A 21,063-nucleotide genomic window follows, 5' to 3' on the forward strand; every position below is an offset into this window, starting at 1 on the left:
TGGAGCAGGAGTATCATGAGGCACTCAGGAATGCTTTTGAAGAAACTAATGAAAATGAGGCCGGGTGTGGTGGCTCACACTTGTAATCCCAGCACTTTGGGAGGCCGAGGCAGGCGGATCATTTGAAGTCAGGAGTTCCAGACCAGCCTGGGGAACATGGCGAAACCCAGTCTCTACTGAAAATACAAAAATTAGCCAGGCATGGTAGCGCATGCCTGTAGTTCCAGCTACTTGAGAGACTGAGGCAGGAGAATCCCTTGAACCCTGGAGGCAGAGGTTGCAGTGAGCCAAGATTGTGCCACTGCACTCCAGCCTGGGCGACAGAGAGATAATCTGTCTCTGTCTCTCTCTGTCTCTGTGTGTGTGTGTGTGTGTGTGTGTGTATAGTATATATTATATATAAATATATACTCTACATAGTATATATTTATAACATATGTATATATGTTATGTATATATCATATATGTATATATTATGTATTACTCTAGTATATTTATAATATATGTATATATTATATATTATGTATATATTATATGCTCTAGTGTATATTTTGTATATTTATATATATATATATAGAGAGAGAGAGAGAGAGAGGAAAAAAATCACTATCCTCTAAGAAGTGACAAATCTGCAAATCCTCTAGAGCCCATTTGGGCTGGCAAACTTTTGCCTTGGGATTTCGTTAGCGGTGAAGAGAGAGGACCCAGTCAAATACTGACATTGTTGTGACAGATGCTGAGTCGCCTCAGGGCTCAGGGGAAAGAGCCTTGGAATTGCAGGCAGTGGCGTGGATGTGCCTGCAGGGGTGGGCATGGTGGCATCTTGGTGGCCAGGTGTTCGTCACCCTGCAGTGAGAGGGCCTGGTGAATGGTGAGGGCAGGGGATGCTGTCGGGACATGTCAGGGTGGGAAACTGTCTTGTTTGTGGATCTTTGAGGCTGCTGAAAAGGATCTTTGAGCCTGAACTTCCAGGGAAGCCTGAAACCAACTGGTATCCCCAGGGTTTATGTTTTATTTCATTTATTATAGGGATTCAAGGATTTCCAAATAAGAAATTAAATCATACCATTGAAACTGTGCTGGTGAACTTCTGCTAAGTCCTACATTTGAAAGTCATCAGCGGATTATGTCTGATCCAGTTTGCAGCGGGCTCTTTTCCGGCTGCGTTGAAATGGATTTCTTTATTCTGTTAAAGACTCCACTTCCTTCCTCGGCACAGAACTGACTGGCTGCGGCAGCCACAGCTTCCTGCGATGCCCCTCTCCTCTCTGTGGATGTGCCCTCTTCCTTCCATTGTTGTTTTGTTTTATATTTGGGGCCTTTACGGCTGCTTTAAACTAAAAATAAATGTTCCTCCCCTTTTCTGTGCTAAAAATAATAGTTAAAATCCTTGTGACATTTAAGGTTTTCAAAGAAACGTCCCAATCTCTGAGATAATATGTTGTTTTTAAAATCTCACCTGCAATTTCAGGTTCCTTTTTTTTTTACCATTGTGTATAATTTCACGAGTTTTGTCTGGAATACGTATTTGTGGTTCCTGGAGCCGAACAGAATTGGGGGCGGAGGGTGAACGTGACACGGGAGACCATCAAGTCATTCTAATATTGGCTGCACGCTGTGCTTCTAGTTGATAATTTGGAGGAGAAAATTAGAGTCCATAGCTCTGCTGGGGAATGAGCCCACCTGCCAGACGATGGCTTTCTTAATGAAGATGAGGTCCTGGCTCCCTTGTCTAATGAAGAATGTGGGGGAGCCTTTAGCAGAAGGCTCTGAAATTCCAAGGAAGGACACAGAGGAGGCACCGCTGGACAGGAGCTGCCTTCCCTGGTCCTTGCAGCCGGGCTCCTGCAGCCTGGGAAGGTGGGGCTTCCTCATCTCAGGTCCAGAATCCTCTGAAAGTTCTCTTCCTTGACCATAGTCCTTGGGCCCTGTTCGCTTGATGGCTGTTGTTTGCTGAGGTAGAAAGCTAAGATAGGCCAACTGGAGGCATTTCTAGGATTACTTCCCATTCTAGAATTTTTGGTATATGTTGGTAGTCATATCACATGGATGACTTTTTTCATGCACGTTTATGTGCCGTAGGTTGAACCCCACTATGAAATTGCCACTATTCAACCATATTTGACCGTATTTGTGCCTCCAGCACAGCAGCGAGTACAGGTAGCACATGTGCCTGTCTCCAAGCAGGAATGTCTCCTCCTGGCTGTGGTCAGATTGACCCAGCAATTTTATGTGGTTTGATGTAATATAAATTGACCTGGGATGAAAACTAACTCCAGTAATGCCTTCTAGTTTGTTGTACTCCATGCAGAGTTAATGGTCACTGTAAGCCAGTTTTCTTGGTGGTTGTTTTTGTTTTTTGTTTTTGTTTTGTTTTTTTTTTTTGACCGAGTCTGACTCAGGCTGGAGTGCAGTGGCACAATCTCAGCTCACTGCCACCTCCACCTCCCGGGTTTAAGCAATTCTCCTGCCTCACCCTCCTGAGTAGCTGGGAGTACAGGCGCACACCACCTCACTTGGCTAGTTTTTATATTTTTAGTGGAGTCCGGGTTTCACCATGTTGGCCAGGCTGGTCTCAAATTCCTGACCTCAAGTGATCCGCCTTCCTCAGCCTCACAAAGTGCTGGGATTACAGGCGTGAGTCACCACGCCCGGCCTGAGCCAGGGTTTTCCATCACTGGTGTGGTTGCTTCATCAGGACTTGGCAGGCCATGTGTTGCTTCAGGCTCACTTGTGCCTCCAGCGCAGCAGTGAGTTCAGGTAGCATGTGTGCCTGTCTCTGAGCAGGAGCATCCTCCCCCGGCTGTGGCACCTGGGCAACGGGACATCGATCCCTGCTCTTTAATGCTACCTCCAAAGGTCATAGGAGGGCTGCCTCTGTGGGTAGTTGGGCCCTTTCCCAGGCATCCTGCCACCTCCTTGGCAGCATCTCCTTGGAACGTTACAGAAGCCTTAGGAGAGAATTGCTCCCCTCTTCTCCCCTCCCCTCCCCTGCCCATCCCCCAGGCTGGAGTGCAGGCTTCCCTCCCTCGCTCTATCCCCCAGGCTGGAGTGCAGTGGTGCAATCTCGGCTCACCACAACCTCCGCCTCCTGGGTTCGAGCGATTCTCCTGCCTTAGCCTCCAAGTAGCTGGGATTACAAGCGCCTGCCACCATGCCCGGCTAATTTTTGTATTTTTAGTAGAGACGGAGTTTTGCCATGTTGATGAGGCTAGTCTCAAACTCCTGACCTCAGGTGATCCGCCTGCAGGCTAGTCTTGAACTCCTGATCTCAGGTGATCCATGCCCCTTGGCCTCCAAGTACTGGGATTACAGGCATGAGCCACCCCGTGCCCAGCCAGAAATGCTTCTATTTTATGGCGAGGAAATTGAGAGACCAGAAAGTTAACCGAGGTCACTGTCAGACCCATGGCTCCTGGCTCCCTGACCCCTCATACCCATTTCCCTCTGCGTCCTCTTGGTCTCCCATGGATACTGGGATGGGCAGGGCCAGGTGGGAGAAGCAGGGCTCATCTCTGAGGGCTGCATTATGGGGTAGGAGTTTAGCCTCAGTAACTGCAGCACTTTCTGCCCGTGGCAACCTGTGCTGTTTTCACATTTCTCAGAAATTCCCGCTCTTGGAGTTTTACACTTGTAACATCTGCTTAGCAAATTTTGAAAAATTGAAGATGGAGAGTAATAAAGTGTGGACAAAGCTCTGCAGGGAGCTTGTTAGAAATGCTGATTTGAGGCCGGGCGTGGTGGCTCATGCCTGTATTCCCAGCACTTTGGGAGGCCGAGGCGAGCAGATCACGAGGTCAGGAGATCGAGACCATCCTGGCCAACATGGTGAAACCCCGTCTCTACTAAAAATACAAAAATTACCCAGGTGTGTGGCGGGCGCCTGTAGTCCCAGCTACTCAAGAGGCTGAGGCAGGAGAATCTCTTGAACTCAGGAGGCGGAGGTTGCAGTGAGCCAAGATCGCGCCACTACACTCCAGCCTGGCGACAGAGCAAGACTCCGTCTCAAAAAAGAAATGCCAATTTGAAGGCTCTGATTTCCAGAGTCCTGGCTGATGCTCACCTGTTACCGTCTTTGCTAAGCGTCCCAGGTGAGTCTAGGGCAAGCAGGCTCTGGGCAACACAGCAGGTAATGAGGGAGGGATTTAGAATCTGGCGTTGCCAAGGGGGTCAAGGGGGACTTTCCCAAGTGTCCCGCCATGTCCAGGGGCAGCAGCAGGGAGAACCCACCCTGAAGGGCTGCAGTGGTCAGTGAGCCTGGCACCTGGCTAGCTCTTGTGAAGGATCATTACTGTCACCAACCTCGATTGTAAAACACCCACAAGACGCGTTTTTTGTTTTTGAGACCGAGTCTCACTCTGTCGCCCAGGCTGGAGTGCAATGGTGGGATCTTGGCTCGCTGCAACCTCTGCCTCCCAGGTTCAAGCAATTCTCCTGCCTCAGCCTCCAGAGCAGCTGGGATTACAATCATGTGCCACCACGCCTGGCTAATTTTTGTATTTTTAGTAGAGACGAGGTTCCGCCATGTTGGCCAGGCTGGTCTTGAACTCCTGACCTCAGGTGATCCGCCCGCCTCGGCCTCCTAAAATGTTGGGATTACAGGCGTGAGCCACCGAGCCTGGCCCAGACACTTCTGAGAACGAGCTGCATCCTCTGTGACACTGGATTCTGGCTGGTCCAGGAGCACAGGTGTGCACATGTCCAGATGTGCATCTACATGCGCACATGCCCAGCTGTGTTTCCCTGAAGCATATTTATCCTTCCAGTGTTCCTGCACCTTGGAAGGAGGCAGGACAGCTGGCCTGCCCCACCCTTCCTCGACCCCACCTACTGAGTGATGAACAATTCCATGCCAGCACAGTGTCCAGCCCACAGATAGGTCCCTGTAGTGGAGTAGGAGGAAGGACTATTTTGCTATGTATGGCTTTCATGAATCTTTTGTTAATTTTCATTTAGCTTTGTATGAGGCAGCATTCCATTTTGACTGGGCAGTAACGGAGGCGATGAAAGTTTTTAAAATAAATATTTTTTAATGGGAGATGAAGAGTTTTGGCCAATTGAGTCAAGCATTTATTTTATTACTCTTGTTGCCACAAACACAAATATGTTCCATTCAAGTGAGGATGTATTTGCAAGTAAAAAGATGCCTCACATTGTTCCAATGTTTATGTAATCATGCATCTTTGTTTAATGGAGCACTTAATTTATAATGAATATTTTATATTTATTGTTAGAAAGTTAATCTTATGGTGGTATGTGTTGAAAAATCAGCAGCGCATTGATGAATAGAGCTCATTTTAATTCACAGTTTACCCTCTTTGTTTTACTCTTAAAGTTCATTTTTAAAACTTCATAAATTTCTTATGTGCCAAATGGAATAAAACTTAAAAGGTGTGCCAGAAGGTAACAGTGAAAGGAAAATCATCTCATCACCCTGACTTCAGCCATCTAGTTCCTAACCCTAAATCAACACCTGTTAAGTTTGAAATTTTACCAGAAATAGTGTCAGCCTTGACAAGCATATGCATTTTTTTTTTTTTTAATGAGACGGAGTCTGTCTCTGTTGCCCAGGATGGAGTGCAGTGGCGCGATCTCGGCTCACTGCAAGCTCCTTCTCCCGGATGCATGCCATTCTCCTGCCTCAGGCTCCCAAGTAACTGGGACTACAGGCACCCGCCACCATGCCCGGCTCATTTTTTTTTGTATTTTTTAGTAGAGATGGGGTTTCACTGTTTTAGCCAGGATGGTCTCGATCTCCTGACCTCGTGATCCGCCCGCCTCGGCCTCCCAAAGTGCTGGGATTACAGGCGTGAGCCACCGTGCCCGGCCAAGCATATGCATATTTTGCACCCCTCACCCCCGATACACTTTTTAGAAATGCATTTGTGAGGATCCTCTCCATCCCTGTATCGCATCTGGCTGTCATCACTTGATAGTAGCCTGGGGACTTGGGGAATCTCCACTACGGTATGTTGAACTTCAGTTACTGGTTTTACTATTCCATGTTTTGGCTGTGTCCGCAGTTACTTAACCAGGGTGTGGTTTGTTACAGTGCAGCAACAGAGTGACGTTCTGAGAACACTATTGGTGCCTGCATTTTGGAGTCATCATTGACCTTTCAGTTTTCCCTGGACCATTGGGGTCACCTTTCAGATCCTCTAAGGCCACATTCCCGTTTTTCTGCGAGAGTAGTCGATAACAGAAAGAAGTGTTTTGCAACTTCATTGGTAATGCTGTTCACTGATGGTATTAAGACACAATTAGTTACCACTGACTGAGCGCCTGCTGGGTGTAAGGCCCATGCTGGTGCACTCCTCACATCATCTGTCCACGGGTAATGTTTGTCTGCAGCATGTTGGGGTGGTGTTTGGGTGCACAATTATGCAAAACCACAATTTGCACCCCCGATATTTAACTCCCAATGTGTCCGTGTCAGTGGGAGGAGAGTAGAGGGGCAGTGACTGGAAGTCTTTGCAGGCAGTGCAGGGAGAAGTCCACCTCCCAGGCATCTTCTTCCTCAGGGCTCTTGGGCTTTCCTCCTGAGCTCCTGCAGATGGGCCTCTGCTGGCCTGCTCTGCCAGCTGGACAGGCATGTTGTGCCCCAAAAGTCTCTGCCCTCTAGAGATCACTCAGATCTCCTCCTGATCTACACAGCTATCCTTTCCTGGAGCAGGGAATGTTCCTCTGACGGGATGTCTCACTTGGCATCGGGAGACCTTTGACACTGTCGTTGCAGGGCCCGTAGCATCTGGTTTGCTGCACAGTTGCCCCCACCATGATCCCCCCCCCCGCCCAGAACACACTGCGCAGATGTGCCCCCCACTCTGTGACGTGGTAGGTTGTGCTCCCCTGGCATGTGACCTGGTGGGACGTGCTCCCCAGCATGTGACATGGTGGGTTGTGCTCCCTCAGTGTGTGAGATGGTGGGACGTGCTCCCTCCCCAGCGTGTGACCTGGTGGGACACGCTCCCCAGCGTGTGACATGGTGGGATGCTCCCTCCCCAGTGTGTGACCTGGTGGGACATGCTCCCCAGCGTGTGACCTGGTGGGACGCGCTCCCCAGCGTGTGACCTGGTGGGACGCGCTCCCCAGCGTGTGACATGGTGGGATGCTCCCTCCCCAGTGTGTGACCTGGTGGGACATGCTCCCCAGCGTGTGACCTGGTGGGACGCGCTCCCCAGCATGTGACATGGTGGGATGTGCTCCCTCCCCAGCGTGTGACCTGGTGGGACGTGCTTCTCATTGTGTGACCTGATGGGTTGTGCTCCCCAGTGTGTGACCTGGTGGGTTGTGCTCCCCAGCGTGTGACCTGGTGGGTTGTGCTCCCCAGCGTGTGACCTGGTGGGTTGTGCTCCCCAGCGTGTGACCTGGTGGGACGTGCTCCCCATCATGTGACCTGGTGGGTTGTGCTCCCCAGCGTGTGACCTGGTGGGACGCGCTCCCCAGCATGTGACATGGTGGGATGTTCTCCCTCCCCAGCGTGTGACCTGGCGGGACGCGCTCCCCAGCATGTGACATGGTGGGATGTTCTCCCTCCCCAGCGTGTGACCTGGTGGGACGTGCTCCCCATCATGTGACCTGGTGGGTTGTGCTCCCCAGGGTGTGCCTGGCCTCCTTTGGATGCCAGTTTTGCCCTCCTGGGTCACACCCTTGGTGTGGTCAGGCCCTTGGCTTCCAGCCCCGCATCCATGCGGTCCTCAAATCACACAACTATTGGAAGGTGATGGTTTTTCTTAACTTTTAGGCATCTTATGAATCACGTCACTTCTTAGACATAATGTAGAGTAAGTTTCAGCATTGGAGGACAATATATCGGAAGTGAATCCCATGTGGAAAGAGCTATTTTTCTATCTGTGGGATGCACCTCCTCCCTCTGGTCCAGCCCACTCGGCATGTGTTGACCGAGCTGCCATGTGATCAGCAGGACAAATCATGACTACTATCATGAGGTCTCATTTATGATAAGAAATGGCATGTGGCAGGTGTGGAAAACTGGGTTGCAGGTAAAGCCATGGTCGTTTGGGTCATGTGTATCAGGTGGGTGCACTGTGCACAGCCAGTCAGGGGAGGTGGGGGAAAGTGCCCCTGCACAGGGCTGGGCTCTGTAGACCACCCCATGGAGCTTAGGGGCCCTCCCTCTTTCTGACATAGTCTAAACCATCCTGGCTGGGTCTTCAGTGTTTAGTATCCTTGTGAGGATCAAAACTCTAGCACCAGATCTTTCTTCTGAGCTGTAACCTGTTACTTATAAACACTAAAGTGTTAACTTACATTGTGAGCGTTCAAATCTTCAAATTCAGTCGTCATACTTTTTGCTGTGTGTGTGGGATTTCAGAAAAATGACTATTATAGTAGACAAGCAAAAGACCAAATGTGAACCGACTGGCTATAACAGAATCACTCCCTGGAAAGCTAGGTGTGTCCTTAAATATCTCCACACTTGTGAACAGGCACAGTCAGGAGGGTCTGAAGATACACGCTCCACTGTAGGAAGGGCTGTGGCTTGAGCAAGAGAAAAATGGAAAGTTAGATTTTCAGTAACTTTCGAAGTCATTGGACAGAGCGTGTGTTACCAACCACAGACTTGGACCTGGAACACCCCACTGGCATCTAGCTGAGTGTCGTGAACTGGGACAAACTGATCTTTCTGGGGTGGGAGTGGCACAGGGAGGCTTGTCTGCACCATCTTCAGTGACCTTCGGATGTGAAAGTGGCCCATTGGAGGCATTTTGACTTGGCCTTTACGTGAGTTATGATGTCTGACTTTGCGTCCTCGTCTTTTTCAGATGCCTTTGTGAACAGCCAGGAATGGACGCTGAGTCGATCTGTCCCAGAGCTCAAAGTGGTGAGTGGCTCCTTCTGGCCCTGGCAGTTGTCATTCCTCACCAGTGGGAAGGGAGGGGCTCTGTGCACACCCAAGGCTGCATTCCCAGGCAACTGGTCATCGCCTGGGGCCCAGAGTGGGAGTGTGACTCTGGGTGTGTTCCTGGGAAGGGCCAGGTATAGTTGATAGCTTGGGACTAGAGTCCAAGTCCCTGAGTGCCCCTGGGACAGCTACGACAGCCATGACTGCCACTCAGCCAGGGCAGCGTCTCATGTGCAGGGCAGAGGCCATCATCATCCTCTCTCTCACATCTCGTGGGTGGGTGTGTGTTGTGTGTGTGTCCACACACACACACCCCCGTGGGTTGAGTTGTCCTTTGCAGGATGTCACGGAAGGCTTCTGCAATGAGTCGCCAAGCTTTGGTATTCATCATTTTTGAAATGTGACTATTTACCCTATGACCAAGTATTGGCATAAAATTAAAATTTTTGTCTTTTATTATGAACTTTACCCTTTCGATGAAATTATCTAGAGCTTCAAATTGGCGTATGTAAAAAGTGGTCCATTGCAGCCACCCTTTCCAGCTGCTCCCCTCTAGTAACCACCCACCGTAGGATGGAAGGAAGGGGCAAGTCTAACTTTGAAACAACCAGGTTCTTTGTTGTGAAATATGTGGCATTATGTGTATGTTTATGTATCTGTGTGTGTATGTATGTATGTGTATATATGTCTAATTTCCGTGTGTATGTTTATATGTATGTGTGTTTGTATATATGTCTAATTTCTGTATGTGTGTGTATGTAGTTTCTAATTTGACAATGAAAGGAAAGCAGAAGAGCCCTTGCTGTTTTGTAGACTCCGGCATGGGCCTGCCTAGTGTGTCTGTCCTCTGCATTTCTATTGATAGCACCAGATCCCCTGTGGCCCGTGGACTCCTCCCCATTGACCCCAACCTCTTTGCATGCTTGGAGGACAGGACAAGGGCCAGGAGACAGGATCCTTCGGTCCCTCATGTCTGAGATGAGGAGATAGAGCCACAAAGAACTTCTAGGTCTTTGTAGAGACTTTAGTCACCAGGGAAAGTATTTGTTTTTAAACTTAGGAGATGAAGTACAATGAGTGGGAGGTGCCCTGAGATGGGAAGGCCCTGTGGTCGCTGTGCCCTCTCTTACATTGGTGTCGGGCACACCCATCCCCACCGCAACCGCGAGGTGTCATTGGCTGGGCCCTTCTCCTTCCCGGTGTCTGCCCCCCACCCCATTCCTCCCCGAAGGTCTCTGGGCTCTCTCTGCAGCACTTGCCCGTGGGAGACAAAGCGTCTCTCAGTCCCAGTGCTGTCTCAGAAGCCTGGGGTTCCGCAAGACTGGCCTGGAAAGAGCCGCCTCTTTCTGTCTTTTGTGTGCTTTGTCACTGCGGCACTGGCAGGGTGTCTTAAGCCTGTTGAAGCCGTCCAGGAAATATGCGTTGAATGAATGGCACAGGCTTGGCAATGTTGTTACCAGGAGATTTTCAGAACAATCCCCCAGTTTCAGTTACTTCCTGTTAAGACAGCCGCTGCCACTCGGGTGCTGTGATGGGCACAGAACAGTAGTCACAGTGCTTTACTGGCGGCGATGGTGTCGATACAGCCCTGGTTCTGTGGGGGTCATGTTCTAAGTGCTTTACAAAATTACTTAATCCTGACAACTGCCCCATGGGAAGGGATAGGTACGGTTATCCCCATTTCACAGACGAGGAAACTGAGGCTCGGAGATATGAAGAACTTGCCCAAGGAGCCACAGCGAGTAAGTGGTGGAGCTGAGGTTTGAACCTGGAGTTGGTGCTTCCACCACCGCACTGCCTGATAGAACTTTCTCGACGATAAAAACCTCCTGTGTCTGCAGTGCCCAGTGCGGTCACGGCTGGCACCACGTGGCTATTGAGTGATTGAAATGTGGCCAGTCAGTGCCATCAAGGAGCTGCATTTTAAGTTTGATTCTAGTTCATTTAAATTGAAATAGCCACACAGGGCCAGCGGCCACCCTAGTGCCAGCATTACAGACTAACTGATCGTCAAGTATTGAACTACCTGACGTGGCAGTTCAAGGTGTTACAGGTTCAGAGGGCCCACGTGATCATACCAGCCCATAATCGAGGATGCTTACCACCAAAAACTTGTGCTCTGCTGATATTTTGAAAGCATGTGATTTTCTGGAATATCTGCCCAGAGCTGGAGGAGACAGTTGTGTTTGAGGCAGCGTGGGCTCCTCATTCTGAAACGGACTGTCTTAAGGCTTGCTTCAATTTGCTGACACTGTGGACTTCGATGCTGTTGGTTTCACAGTTCTCAGAATGGTCCTGTCCCTGGTCTGAGTGTGGATGGACGAGATCCTGGCAGGCCTACCAGCTCTGCTCTAGCCCAAGTGCCTTCCTGTTGTGGCATCAGCGGGCACTGGTCCGCATCGGCACCCCCAGCAGATCCCTCGTGGGCTGAGGAGTGCTCAGGGTCTGAAGAAAGCGCTGCTTTGTTCCCTAGGCAGCCTCCAAGTGCCTGTAGGGCTGTAATTGTTTCCCTCCTAGCGCAGCTCCCCCCCAGGACAGGTGGCACTTTAGGTCAGCATCTCAGGAACCCAGCCCCTGCTTCACAAATGCAGCAGTGACATGATGCCATGGCAAGCCTCCAATAGGCCCTTTATGTAACATTTTGCGATAAATCTTTTGAAATCTGTCAGAGGAAAAAAATTCAACGTTCGCTTTCTTCTCAAGAGTGGTAGTACCATGCCTTATGTTTTCTTTTCTTTCTTTTTTTTGTGACGGGGTCTCACTCTGTCACCCAGGCTGGAGTGCAGTGGCGCCATCTCGGCTCACTGCAACCTGCCTCCTGGGTTCAAGTGATTCTCGTGCCTCAGCCTCCCGAGTAGCTGGGATGACAGGCACTCGCCACCACATCTGGCTAATTTTTGTATTTTTAGTAGATGAGATTTTACCATGTTGGCCAGGCTATGCTCAAACTCCTGACCTCGTCATCCACCTTCCTTAGCCTCCCAAAGTGCTGGGATGACGGGCCTGAGCCACTGCACCCGGCCTTATGTTTTCTGAAGTTGTGCTGTGGTCAGATCGTCCATGACCAGTTGCTTTTGGTGCTGCACAGGAGCCAACCGCTGCTGGCTGCAGATGTGTGCCCAACAGCAAAGGCCTGCTGCTTCTTTCAGAGGGGAAGGCACATAGGCCCTGGACGTCTTGCCTGTGTAGGGGACCTCAGTCCCCAGCTCCTCACATCCTATTTGTGTGTTTTCATTGAACTCCAACTGGAATTTTTACTAAAAGCCTTGATTTCCTTTTCAGCAAACCTCAGGGTTAGTGTGGGGCACTGGAGAAATCAGTTTAGAAAGACACTGCATTCCCTTTGGCCTGGTGATATGAAGGGCCGAGTATGGGCTCCGACACACTTCATGTCCCTGCACAGACGATGCAGGGTTAACAGTGGCAACCTCTTCCTGCCTTAAGTACGTAGTTCTGTGATTTTCAAGACACCTCATTCCTCCTCACATAGCTCTCTGGCTCGGTCTGGATTGATTCCCTCCGTCTTGGTTTACTTCCAGCAGCCGCTCCGACAGCTTCACGGGTGGTGACACACTTGAAAGGGCATTTCGACCCCTTATTTTATTTTCCTTTCACCATCAACTGTTAATTTCCACCAGCATTTCAAATTAAAATAATGCCATCATGTGTGACTATGAGGTGGTCTGTGAGATGGCTGTTCCAGCCAAACCAAACCCCTTCCCACTCCACTCCAAGATTGATTGCCTTTGTTCCCCTAAGGGAGAACTTAGGGGAGAGCTTAATCTTTGCCCATCTTGTTAGGCGGAAGAAGCCAGGAACGTTGCTATGCAGAGAAGGCACAGACCAAAGGATGTTTGGTTTTGGAGCATTTTCTTCCTCGGGAAAGAGAAACTGATCTTAATTAAAAATTTAATTCTGTGGCATACTGTTCTGGATTTTCCCAGCATGAAGCTGACAAACAGCGGGTGCCCTTGAGCAAAAGAATAATTAGTAGGTAGAAATTCACAGATCACAGAGGCCCAGGGTAAAAAAAGATGTACTTCGGATTAGGAGGGGAAACAGCTTTATTTAGAATCTGTCCACATAGCCTGGCTTGAGCCTGGCTCTGAGCCTTAGTAATAAGCATCTCATTCATACTCACCAGCAATGGAGTCACTCATTTACTCATCCATTCTTTTACTCGGCCAGTGCTATTGAGTGTCTGCCTTGGGCTCTGCGTTACACAGGGATTCAGAGAACAAGGCAAGTAAGACACGGTGCCTGTCCTTGAGGAATTGTTAGTATTGGAGGGAGCCAGATCAACATACTGATGTTTCCAAAATAATGTGTTCCCTTGTAAGATAGCCTTGAGGCAGAGACCTAAGGGAGCTTTGAGGAAAGGCACCCAGTTGAGGCTGTGGCATTAGGAAGATGTCTTCGTGTCTTCCGGCTCCTGTAACAAAATATCATACAATGAGCAGCTGATAAACAACAGAAATGTATAGCTCACAGTTCTGGAGGCCAGGAAGTCCAAGATCAAGGCACCTGCAGATTTGATGCATGAGGACCTGCTTCCTGGTTCATAGGTGGCATCTTCTTACTGTGTCCTCACGTGGAGGAAGACGCGAGAGGTCTTTCTCAGGCCTCTTCTATAAGGTGACTAATCTGCTCCCACAACTGCCTCACCTCGTAATACAATCACCTTGGGGGTTAGGTTTCTTTTTTTTAAATTTTATTTATTATTTTGTTTTTATTTTTTGAGACAGAGTGTCCCTCTGTCGCCCAGGCTGGAGTGCGGTGGTGCAATCTCAGCTCACTGCAACCTCTGCCTCCCGGATTCAAGTGATTCTCCTGCCTCAGCCTCCCGAGTAGCTGGGATTACAGGCATGTACCACCACGCCTGGCTAATTTTTATATTTTTTTAGTTGAGATGGGGTTTCACCATGTTAGCCAGTCTGGTCTTGAACTTCTGACCTCAGGTGATCTACCTGCCTCGGCCTCCCAAAGTGCTGGGATTACAGGCGTGAGCCACCGTGCCCAGCTGGGGGTTAGGTTTCAACATATGAGTTTGGCTGGGAGTGTGGGAATAGGAGGGGGAAGCACAAACATTCCTACCATAGCTGAAGGCTTCTCAGAGGAGGTGACATCTGAACTGATAGTAAGAGTAGGTTTCGGGGAATGATTGATGTGGAAAGCTTTAGTTGCCTGGAGACAGCAAGGCCTGTTAGGATGGGGCTTGGGAGCTGATTGACTAGAAGGCCGAGCAGGGAGTGGGCAGATGAGAGGCGGGAGGGTTGTAACTGGGGTGTAAGAGGACAGGACCGGGTATGGGTTTTAGAAAGGCCACTCTGGCTGATGAGTAGAGAGTGGGAGCGGCCAGGACTGGGTGACGGAGAACAGTTGGATCCATGAGCCGTCACTCAGACAGCAGACCACAGTGGCCTGTAAATCACTGAGAACCTTTTTTCCACGCTGTCATGCCAAATTTATTATCTTCTATGTTTGTTTGTTTTCTTTTTTTGTTGTTTTTGTTTTTTTTTTGAGACAGAGTCTCACACTCTCACCCAGGCTGGAGTGCAGTGGTGTATCTCGGCTCACTGCAACCTCTGCCTGCCGGGTTCAAGCGATTCTCCTGCCTCAGCCTCCCGTGTAGCTGGGACTCAGGCGTGTGCCACCACGCCCGGCTAATTTTTTTGTAGTTTTAGTAGAGATGGGATTTCACCATGTTAGCCAGGATGGTCTCGATCTCCTGACTTCATGATCTGCCTGCTTCGGCCCCCCAAAGTGCTGGGATTACAGGCGTGAGCCACCGCGCCCAGCCCTGGGTTTGTTCTTATAGCTATTGGCTTTGTCATCTACTTAACCAACATTCCTTCCTCCCTCCTGTCTCTCCTCTCCTCTCCCCTTTATTTCCATCTCTCCTCCCTCCCATCCTCCTTCCTTGCTATCCATCTATCCATCTACCCATCTTGTGTTTACCAGGCCTTTGTTGGAGCCAGGAACTATGACAAGTGTACAGATTCGGAGTTGGTGTCTTGGCCCGTATCCAGAGACAGATCTTGGCCCTCGGGGTCCTAAGTATAGTGGGAGGTGGAGCCCAGGGCCTCACCAGCCACTGTCAAGGCTCTCTGGGGGTGAGGGGAAAGCAGGGGGAAGCCTTCCCAAGAGAAAGTGAAGCCCTTGTCAGGTGAGAGGGGAGGGGTGCTCAGGTGACAGGAGCAGCGAAGTGTTCTTGTGGCAAGTTCATGGACCTGCTGGGCCCGTTGGCTGCCAGCATAGTTGTGTGTGAGGATTTGGAGGGAGACAGTTTGTTCCTAAAATGTTTGGGGTTTGGCCTCCAGGCAGCAGGAGTCTCCCAGGGCTTATGAAATGAAGGAGTGCCACTTTCTCATGGTCAGTTTGTTTCCAAGAACCTCTCTGGTGTTCTCGGGGTGAAAAGCAGGTGCTTGCAGGCAGAGAGAGGCCCTAGAGGCTGCTTCCTTGATCCGTGCACACCGGGGAGTCCACACCGAGGTGGCAGCAAGGTGCCCAGGAGGGAGCAGACTCCCTGACTTCCAGCCATTGGGAGTCGGGGATGGCCTCCAGCTTTCTGGTTTGAGAGGCTGGGTGTGATGTGACCTCAGAAGCTGATGAGCAGACTGGGAAAGAGAGGCGAGGTGTGGACCTGTCGAGGTGTGAATACTGCATAGGTGGCATACAGATGTATATAAAGTCCTGGTGGGAGCTAAGTAGGGGCACCCGGAGCTGGGGTGGACGGTGGCCAGGGGATGTGATTTGGGAATAGGTAGCTTTGTTTTTTCCCCACATCCAACCTTCTATCAATGAGTTATGATTCCAGAGTCTGCAGGGTGTCTTCTGTTAAATGGAATCACAGCTCATTGAGAGAAGGTTGGATGTGGACAGGCGCATGTTGGGACATTAGAGTGGAGGATCAGCTGGAGGTGTGAGGATGGAGCCCTGGCGAGTCCCAGTACGTCCCAGCAGATGGAGGAAGAGCCCACAGGGCTAGGAGGGAGGTAGAGGCGGAAGCCAGTGTGAGAGTTGGAAGAGAGTGTCTTAGCAGCAGCTGCTGGTGATGGGGCCAGGTCAGAGCAAGACAGCCTAGTGGCTTTGAAATGGAAGTTGCGGGTGACCTAGTGGGCAGTTTCCTGGTAGCAACAGGGCCAGAGCTTCAGATAATTTGAGTGGAGGCAGGAGGGAGGTCAACAAGTGGAACCGAGAGCAAGCGGGGTGAGTCCCAGCTCGGGGAATGGCAGGTGGCCTTAATGAGCACCTGTGCCCAGGGATGGGTCCATTGTGATGTTTTGGGCTTTTTAAGGAATCGATTCAATCGTGCTTAAATTTGATCGCTAGCGATGTTCTAGTGGGGGAGGAAAAGATTAAAATGCAGGAGATTTTTGATGAGCAGCTTCCCAGAGAAGGCGGCATCGGGGTTATCCAGCTCCCAAGCACAGGGAAAGGGAGGCTCCCTGTGGGATTCGCCCACTTGGAGGCTCGGAGGCCAGGTGTGTCCACTGTGTCAACAGGGAGGCTTCCTCTGAAGAAGCCCCTGGAGAGTCAGCCTTGCCGCCAGGTTACTGCTAGGACAGCGGCCCTCATGTCACCCTCACTCCTGAGGGTCGCCTTCTAATCCAGCACAAACGAGCACCTTTGCTGTCTCTCCCAGCAGCCCTGGCACTGTCCCCTTCTCGGAGATGCCTTGGTGGGTCCTGTGTCTGGGAGGCAGGTGTGTGCCCTCCTCACCTGTGTGGCTGGCCCCTGCCTCGCTCCTCCACCCCCACCCCCAGGTCTCCCCACACTGCCCTTTCTGCTCCTGTTGTCCTGCCCCCAAGTCTACCCTAGACTCATCCCCTAGAGATGCTACCATGCGTGGGTCCTCGCCACTCTCCCCACGGCACTCAGCTCTGCCCTCAGGTGCCACCTCACCTGCTGATTTTCCCAGTCTCTGGAGGGTGCACAGTAGATGCCAGTGGGCTAACTCAAGGAACACAGCCCTGATGTAAACAATGTGCTTGTTTTCTGGAAGAATGCCAAACCAGTGTTTATACCAGCATTGCTGATGCCGTTGCAGCTGTTGAGGCTGACGAGAACGTGAGATGTTAATTAAGAGTGTTGGACTCCCTTTTACTCCAATAGAAAGAAGTATTGAACGAGCTTGTTTTTGGCCATCCAGCCAGTGCTTGGTTATGTTTGTGTTTAGGCCTCCTGTCTATTTTAGCCTCCTTGTATTTGCAAAATGCCAAATAGAGTGATCTGATTATGCTTAACGGTTGTCCGTTTCTGTTTCAGGGAATTGTGGGTAACTTGGCCAGCGGCAAGTCTGCCCTGGTGCACCGGTACCTGACGGGCACATATGTCCAGGAGGAGTCTCCGGAAGGTATGCTGTTTGGCAGGCAGTTGCAAACTTAAGAATGTAGTTTTTTAAAAAATTTTCCTTAGCATATTATAAATCATGACTTCGATGTATCACAGGTCAAGAAAGCAATAAAACATACCAAGCAGTAAAAACCCTTAAGTATGTGATTTCTTCTGTAGTATTTTTAGCAAACCCATTATATTCACTTTGGTATTTGGAATAGTACAGTAGAACCATGAAATACCATTGAATTTATTTCTTATCTAATTGTTCTGTCCTTTCAAATGTCCTTTTTAATCCAGTGTCCTTTTTATCCATTGTTACTCCTTTAAATATTGACTGGACATTTCTGTGATCTGGATATTGAATTTATACATAATTTGTATGTAATGTTACTTAGTCATAGAGAAGAGCCTTTCTGGATAAGACGTTCAGATTACCACCACCATATGTTTGAGTATGTTTCCCCCCTTATATTATAAACATTTAATAATCATTTTGCATGAGAGTAAGATTTTTTTTTTGCCATTAGGCATTTACTTCTTCAGTTAACATGTCCATATTTTATTTTTTGCCTTAAATAAAATTATGATGATGGTAGGAAAGCATTTAGCTCCCGTGTCCCCTAATGAAGGGGTGTAGTTGACAAGCAGTTTTCTAAATGACATTTTCTCTCCGTGTAACCTTGTTAAATCCAACTCTGAGACACTGAATTTCTGGTTCCTTCTTTTTCTTACTGGCTGTTCCATTCTTTGCAGATATGGATGCAGGTAACTATTCATTTTCTTCATGGCAGCGCTTGTCTTGTTTTGGAGAGAGAGGAAAGGCACCACCTTGTACTGTAGCGTTCCCTTCCCTCCTTGTTCTGTGTACCATCCTATTTTGTTTCATTTTATCTTTTTTTTTTCAGTTGAACATTCCACCCTGTTTTGTCCCTTAGTTGTCTTTTTAGCAGTAGTCCCAAGTAGCTTCACCTGTTTCCTGTAACACCTGTCCTAGCATTTAACTCTTGTCCTGAATACTGTGGAACCGTTCGGAGACGTATAAAAGTGGCTTGAGGCTCCGCCACCGTTTTGCAGAATTTTGCAGTCATGTCATGAACACCTCATGCATCAAGAAAAGACCTTCCATACTGAAATGATGATTTAGGAAGATTAGAGGTGATAATGAAGGCTCGTATGTAGGGGTCAGTAAGAGAAAGCTTGCCTGTCCACTGAGAAATGCATACAGATGCTAGAGAATGACATGATTTGGAGAAACGAGCAAAGGCCACATTTTGCCAGGGCTCTGTCCCTGGGTTTTGATGGCTTTTATTTGCTCCTTTGTGTCGGAATATGAATTTTAGCCATGGCCAGCTGATACCTTTTAGAGAATCTTCTAGAGATTTTCCTTTGGGTTTTCCACTTATTTTCAAGGGCTAGCTATTGTAGAGGTTATACAGAGGTTAACTCACCTGCAAATGAAATGACCACCTTTTCCAAGTAAATCTACCTTCAGGGCCCTGCCACTCTGTGGATTTCAATCTGGGGCCACAGGAAGTTACATGAGTCGGGCCTGGTTTTGTTGCTGTTGCTCTGGCTGTCTCTGGCCCTGGGGTTCAGGTGTCTGGTGGGGCAGCGCTGGAGGCCCTGGGTCTCTGGAGTAAGAACAAGGACCACTCACTCATGGTGGCCTTTCTGCTATATGGCTGTTTGGTCATTTTTGTGGCTTTTTGCTGTTTTCCCTTTGGGCATTCACAGTGTGTTCCATCGTATTTGGGCCCAGCTGTGATGTCTTTTGCAATGCATAATTGACCCTTACATTTTGACTAACACCAAGGCATTTCTCTTGAACGTTTTGTACATCAAAAGGAAGGATTGTGGGGTGACCTAAACTGATCACTAACAGCCCTGCTTCTTTGATTTTTCAAGTAATACATTTTACTGCACTGAAATTTCGTAGTATTGTGTATGGTTTTTAAAAATACATTATTTTTAAGAGTAGGAGCGTGGGTGAGTACATCCCTTTCTTCATCTGCAAAGTGGAAGTAGCTCATCCCCTCCATGGGGCCCCATGCCCAAGGCTTCCTGGGTCAGGGGAAAGATCATGATCCCTGACCTTTTCTCATGCCCTGCAGCAGCCCTCCCTGGGCATGTGGCCTCTCACCTTTTGACTCGAGGTCCCAGGGATTGTTCTGTGGGAGTGTGAGGAGCTGACAGCAGCAGACACCCAGGTGCACCCCAGTGGGTGTGCGTCTAGGGCCCCCGGGTGCTGAAAGAATTAAGAATACATGGCTTCTTGTGCCTGGAAGCCTCTTAGTCCTGCTGAATTCATGCTTCTCATGGCTGAGCCACCTTTGCCGTGTAGAACCAAGCAGGTGGCCACTGTCTTTGCCCCTCTTAATGAGACCAGGGAATGGACTTTTGCTTCCTGTTCATGTGACTATGTGCCTCATGACAGTGGCAGGAGGGAGCCATAACTTGTTGTAATATAACTTGTAATGAAGGGAGCCATACTGGTTGTTTGGGAAAGAAAACAAATGAGAAGCCGTGTTTCTTTCATACCACGGTCTTGCCATCCTGAAATTCCTTCTCATGCTCAGGGAGCCTGTACCTGGAAAGTGATTTCAATTTTTGTCCAGTGAGTTAGTGTTGATCAATTACCTGTGCTTTGCTTAATTGAGAAGCTTTTAGGTATAGAGTGTTGTGGGTTTGGGATATAATTTACTGTGTTGTCGCCTGGGTGTGTGGAGAATATCAAAGGGATGTGTTGTCCTCGGGGAGTGCTGGAGGCTGACAAAGCTGATGATGGCCCAGTCTCACCTGTGCTTAGTTACCCACACAAAGGTAGGGGCACAGCTGATGGTGGGAGTGGTTGACGCCCGGTTGAGGGATTGGATTTTGAGTGAGCTCTGTGACCTTCCTGTTTCTTGGTGTACTGCTACCTTCTCATCGGACCCCCTTTCCTCTTACAACTGCTAGAGCGATCAACTAGGCAGCTACTTTGGATGAAAGGCATTTTGCTGTGTATCTGCCTGTCCAGACGGTTCCTTGGATTCTCCCTGCGCTTCTTAATGTCTGTACCCTGTTCTTCTGATTTAATTAGTGCCTGAATATCCTTTATATCCTAATCCTGACCTGTGGCTGGGATATGTAGATTGCTGGGAAGGGTGAGGTGGTGAGGGCCTTCCAGTCTTCAGGGGAGAGCTGTCTCGTGGTACAAACATTTCTGGTGCAGAGCCGTCTCCAGATCCAAGCCTGCTTTTCCTCAGATACATCAGATGCATTTTAGCTCCATCCCAGAGGGTGACATCTGCTGTCTTTTAGTTGTATGATGCATTTTGGTTGATATTTTATTCTTGTAGTGAAGAGAGCCAACTCACAAGATTTAGATTATTTTATTTTATTTATTTATTTATTTTGAGACAGTCTCACTCTGTCACCCAGACTGGAGTGCAGTGGCGCGATCTCAGCTCACTGCAACCTCCGCCTCCAGGATTCAAGTGATCCTCCTGCCTCAGCCTCCTGAGTAGCTGGGATTACAAGCACCGCCCACTGCACCCGGATAATTTTTGTATTTTTAGTAGAGGCGAGGTTTCACCATGTTGGCCAGGCTGGTCTCGAACTCCTGACCTCAAGTGATCCACCCGCCTGGGCCTCCCAAAGTGCTGGGATTACAGGCATGAGCCACCACGTCCAGCCAAGACTTAGATAATTTTAAGAGTTATCTAAGTTCAAATGAGGGAAGGATATAAATATTGTTTCTCAATTAGTGAATTAACAACGCAAAAGTGGTTAACACCGTAGGGATCTTGTGATTCCATGAAATCAGTCAAAGAGTAAACCTCTTGGATTGACAGATTCCTTAATATTATGTGTATGTG

The 21,063-nt window shown here is 49.1% G+C and overlaps 1 protein-coding gene across 11 annotated transcripts in view; it reads left to right on the forward strand.

Moving 5' to 3' along the window:
- The window catches only part of AGAP1 (ArfGAP with GTPase domain, ankyrin repeat and PH domain 1), a 644,171-nt gene that overhangs the window by 207,085 nt on the left and 416,023 nt on the right, over nucleotides 1-21,063 (forward strand). For 6 of the 11 annotated variants that reach the window (XM_030802725.1, XM_012501083.2, XM_030802720.1 and 3 more), the window contains exons 2-4: nucleotides 8,787-8,845; nucleotides 17,135-17,222; nucleotides 17,960-17,971. In XM_030802725.1, coding sequence (XP_030658585.1) covers nucleotides 8,787-8,845; nucleotides 17,135-17,222; nucleotides 17,960-17,971 — 159 coding nt within the window. The remainder of the gene's footprint in view (nucleotides 1-8,786; nucleotides 8,846-17,134; nucleotides 17,223-17,959; nucleotides 17,972-21,063) is intronic. The other 5 variants (XM_030802726.1, XM_012501079.2, XM_012501086.2 and 2 more) reach the window with 1 other exon arrangement.

The sequence above is a fragment of the Nomascus leucogenys genome, chromosome 22a (assembly GCF_006542625.1).
Source record: "Nomascus leucogenys isolate Asia chromosome 22a, Asia_NLE_v1, whole genome shotgun sequence".
Taxonomy (NCBI): Eukaryota; Metazoa; Chordata; class Mammalia; order Primates; family Hylobatidae; genus Nomascus; species Nomascus leucogenys.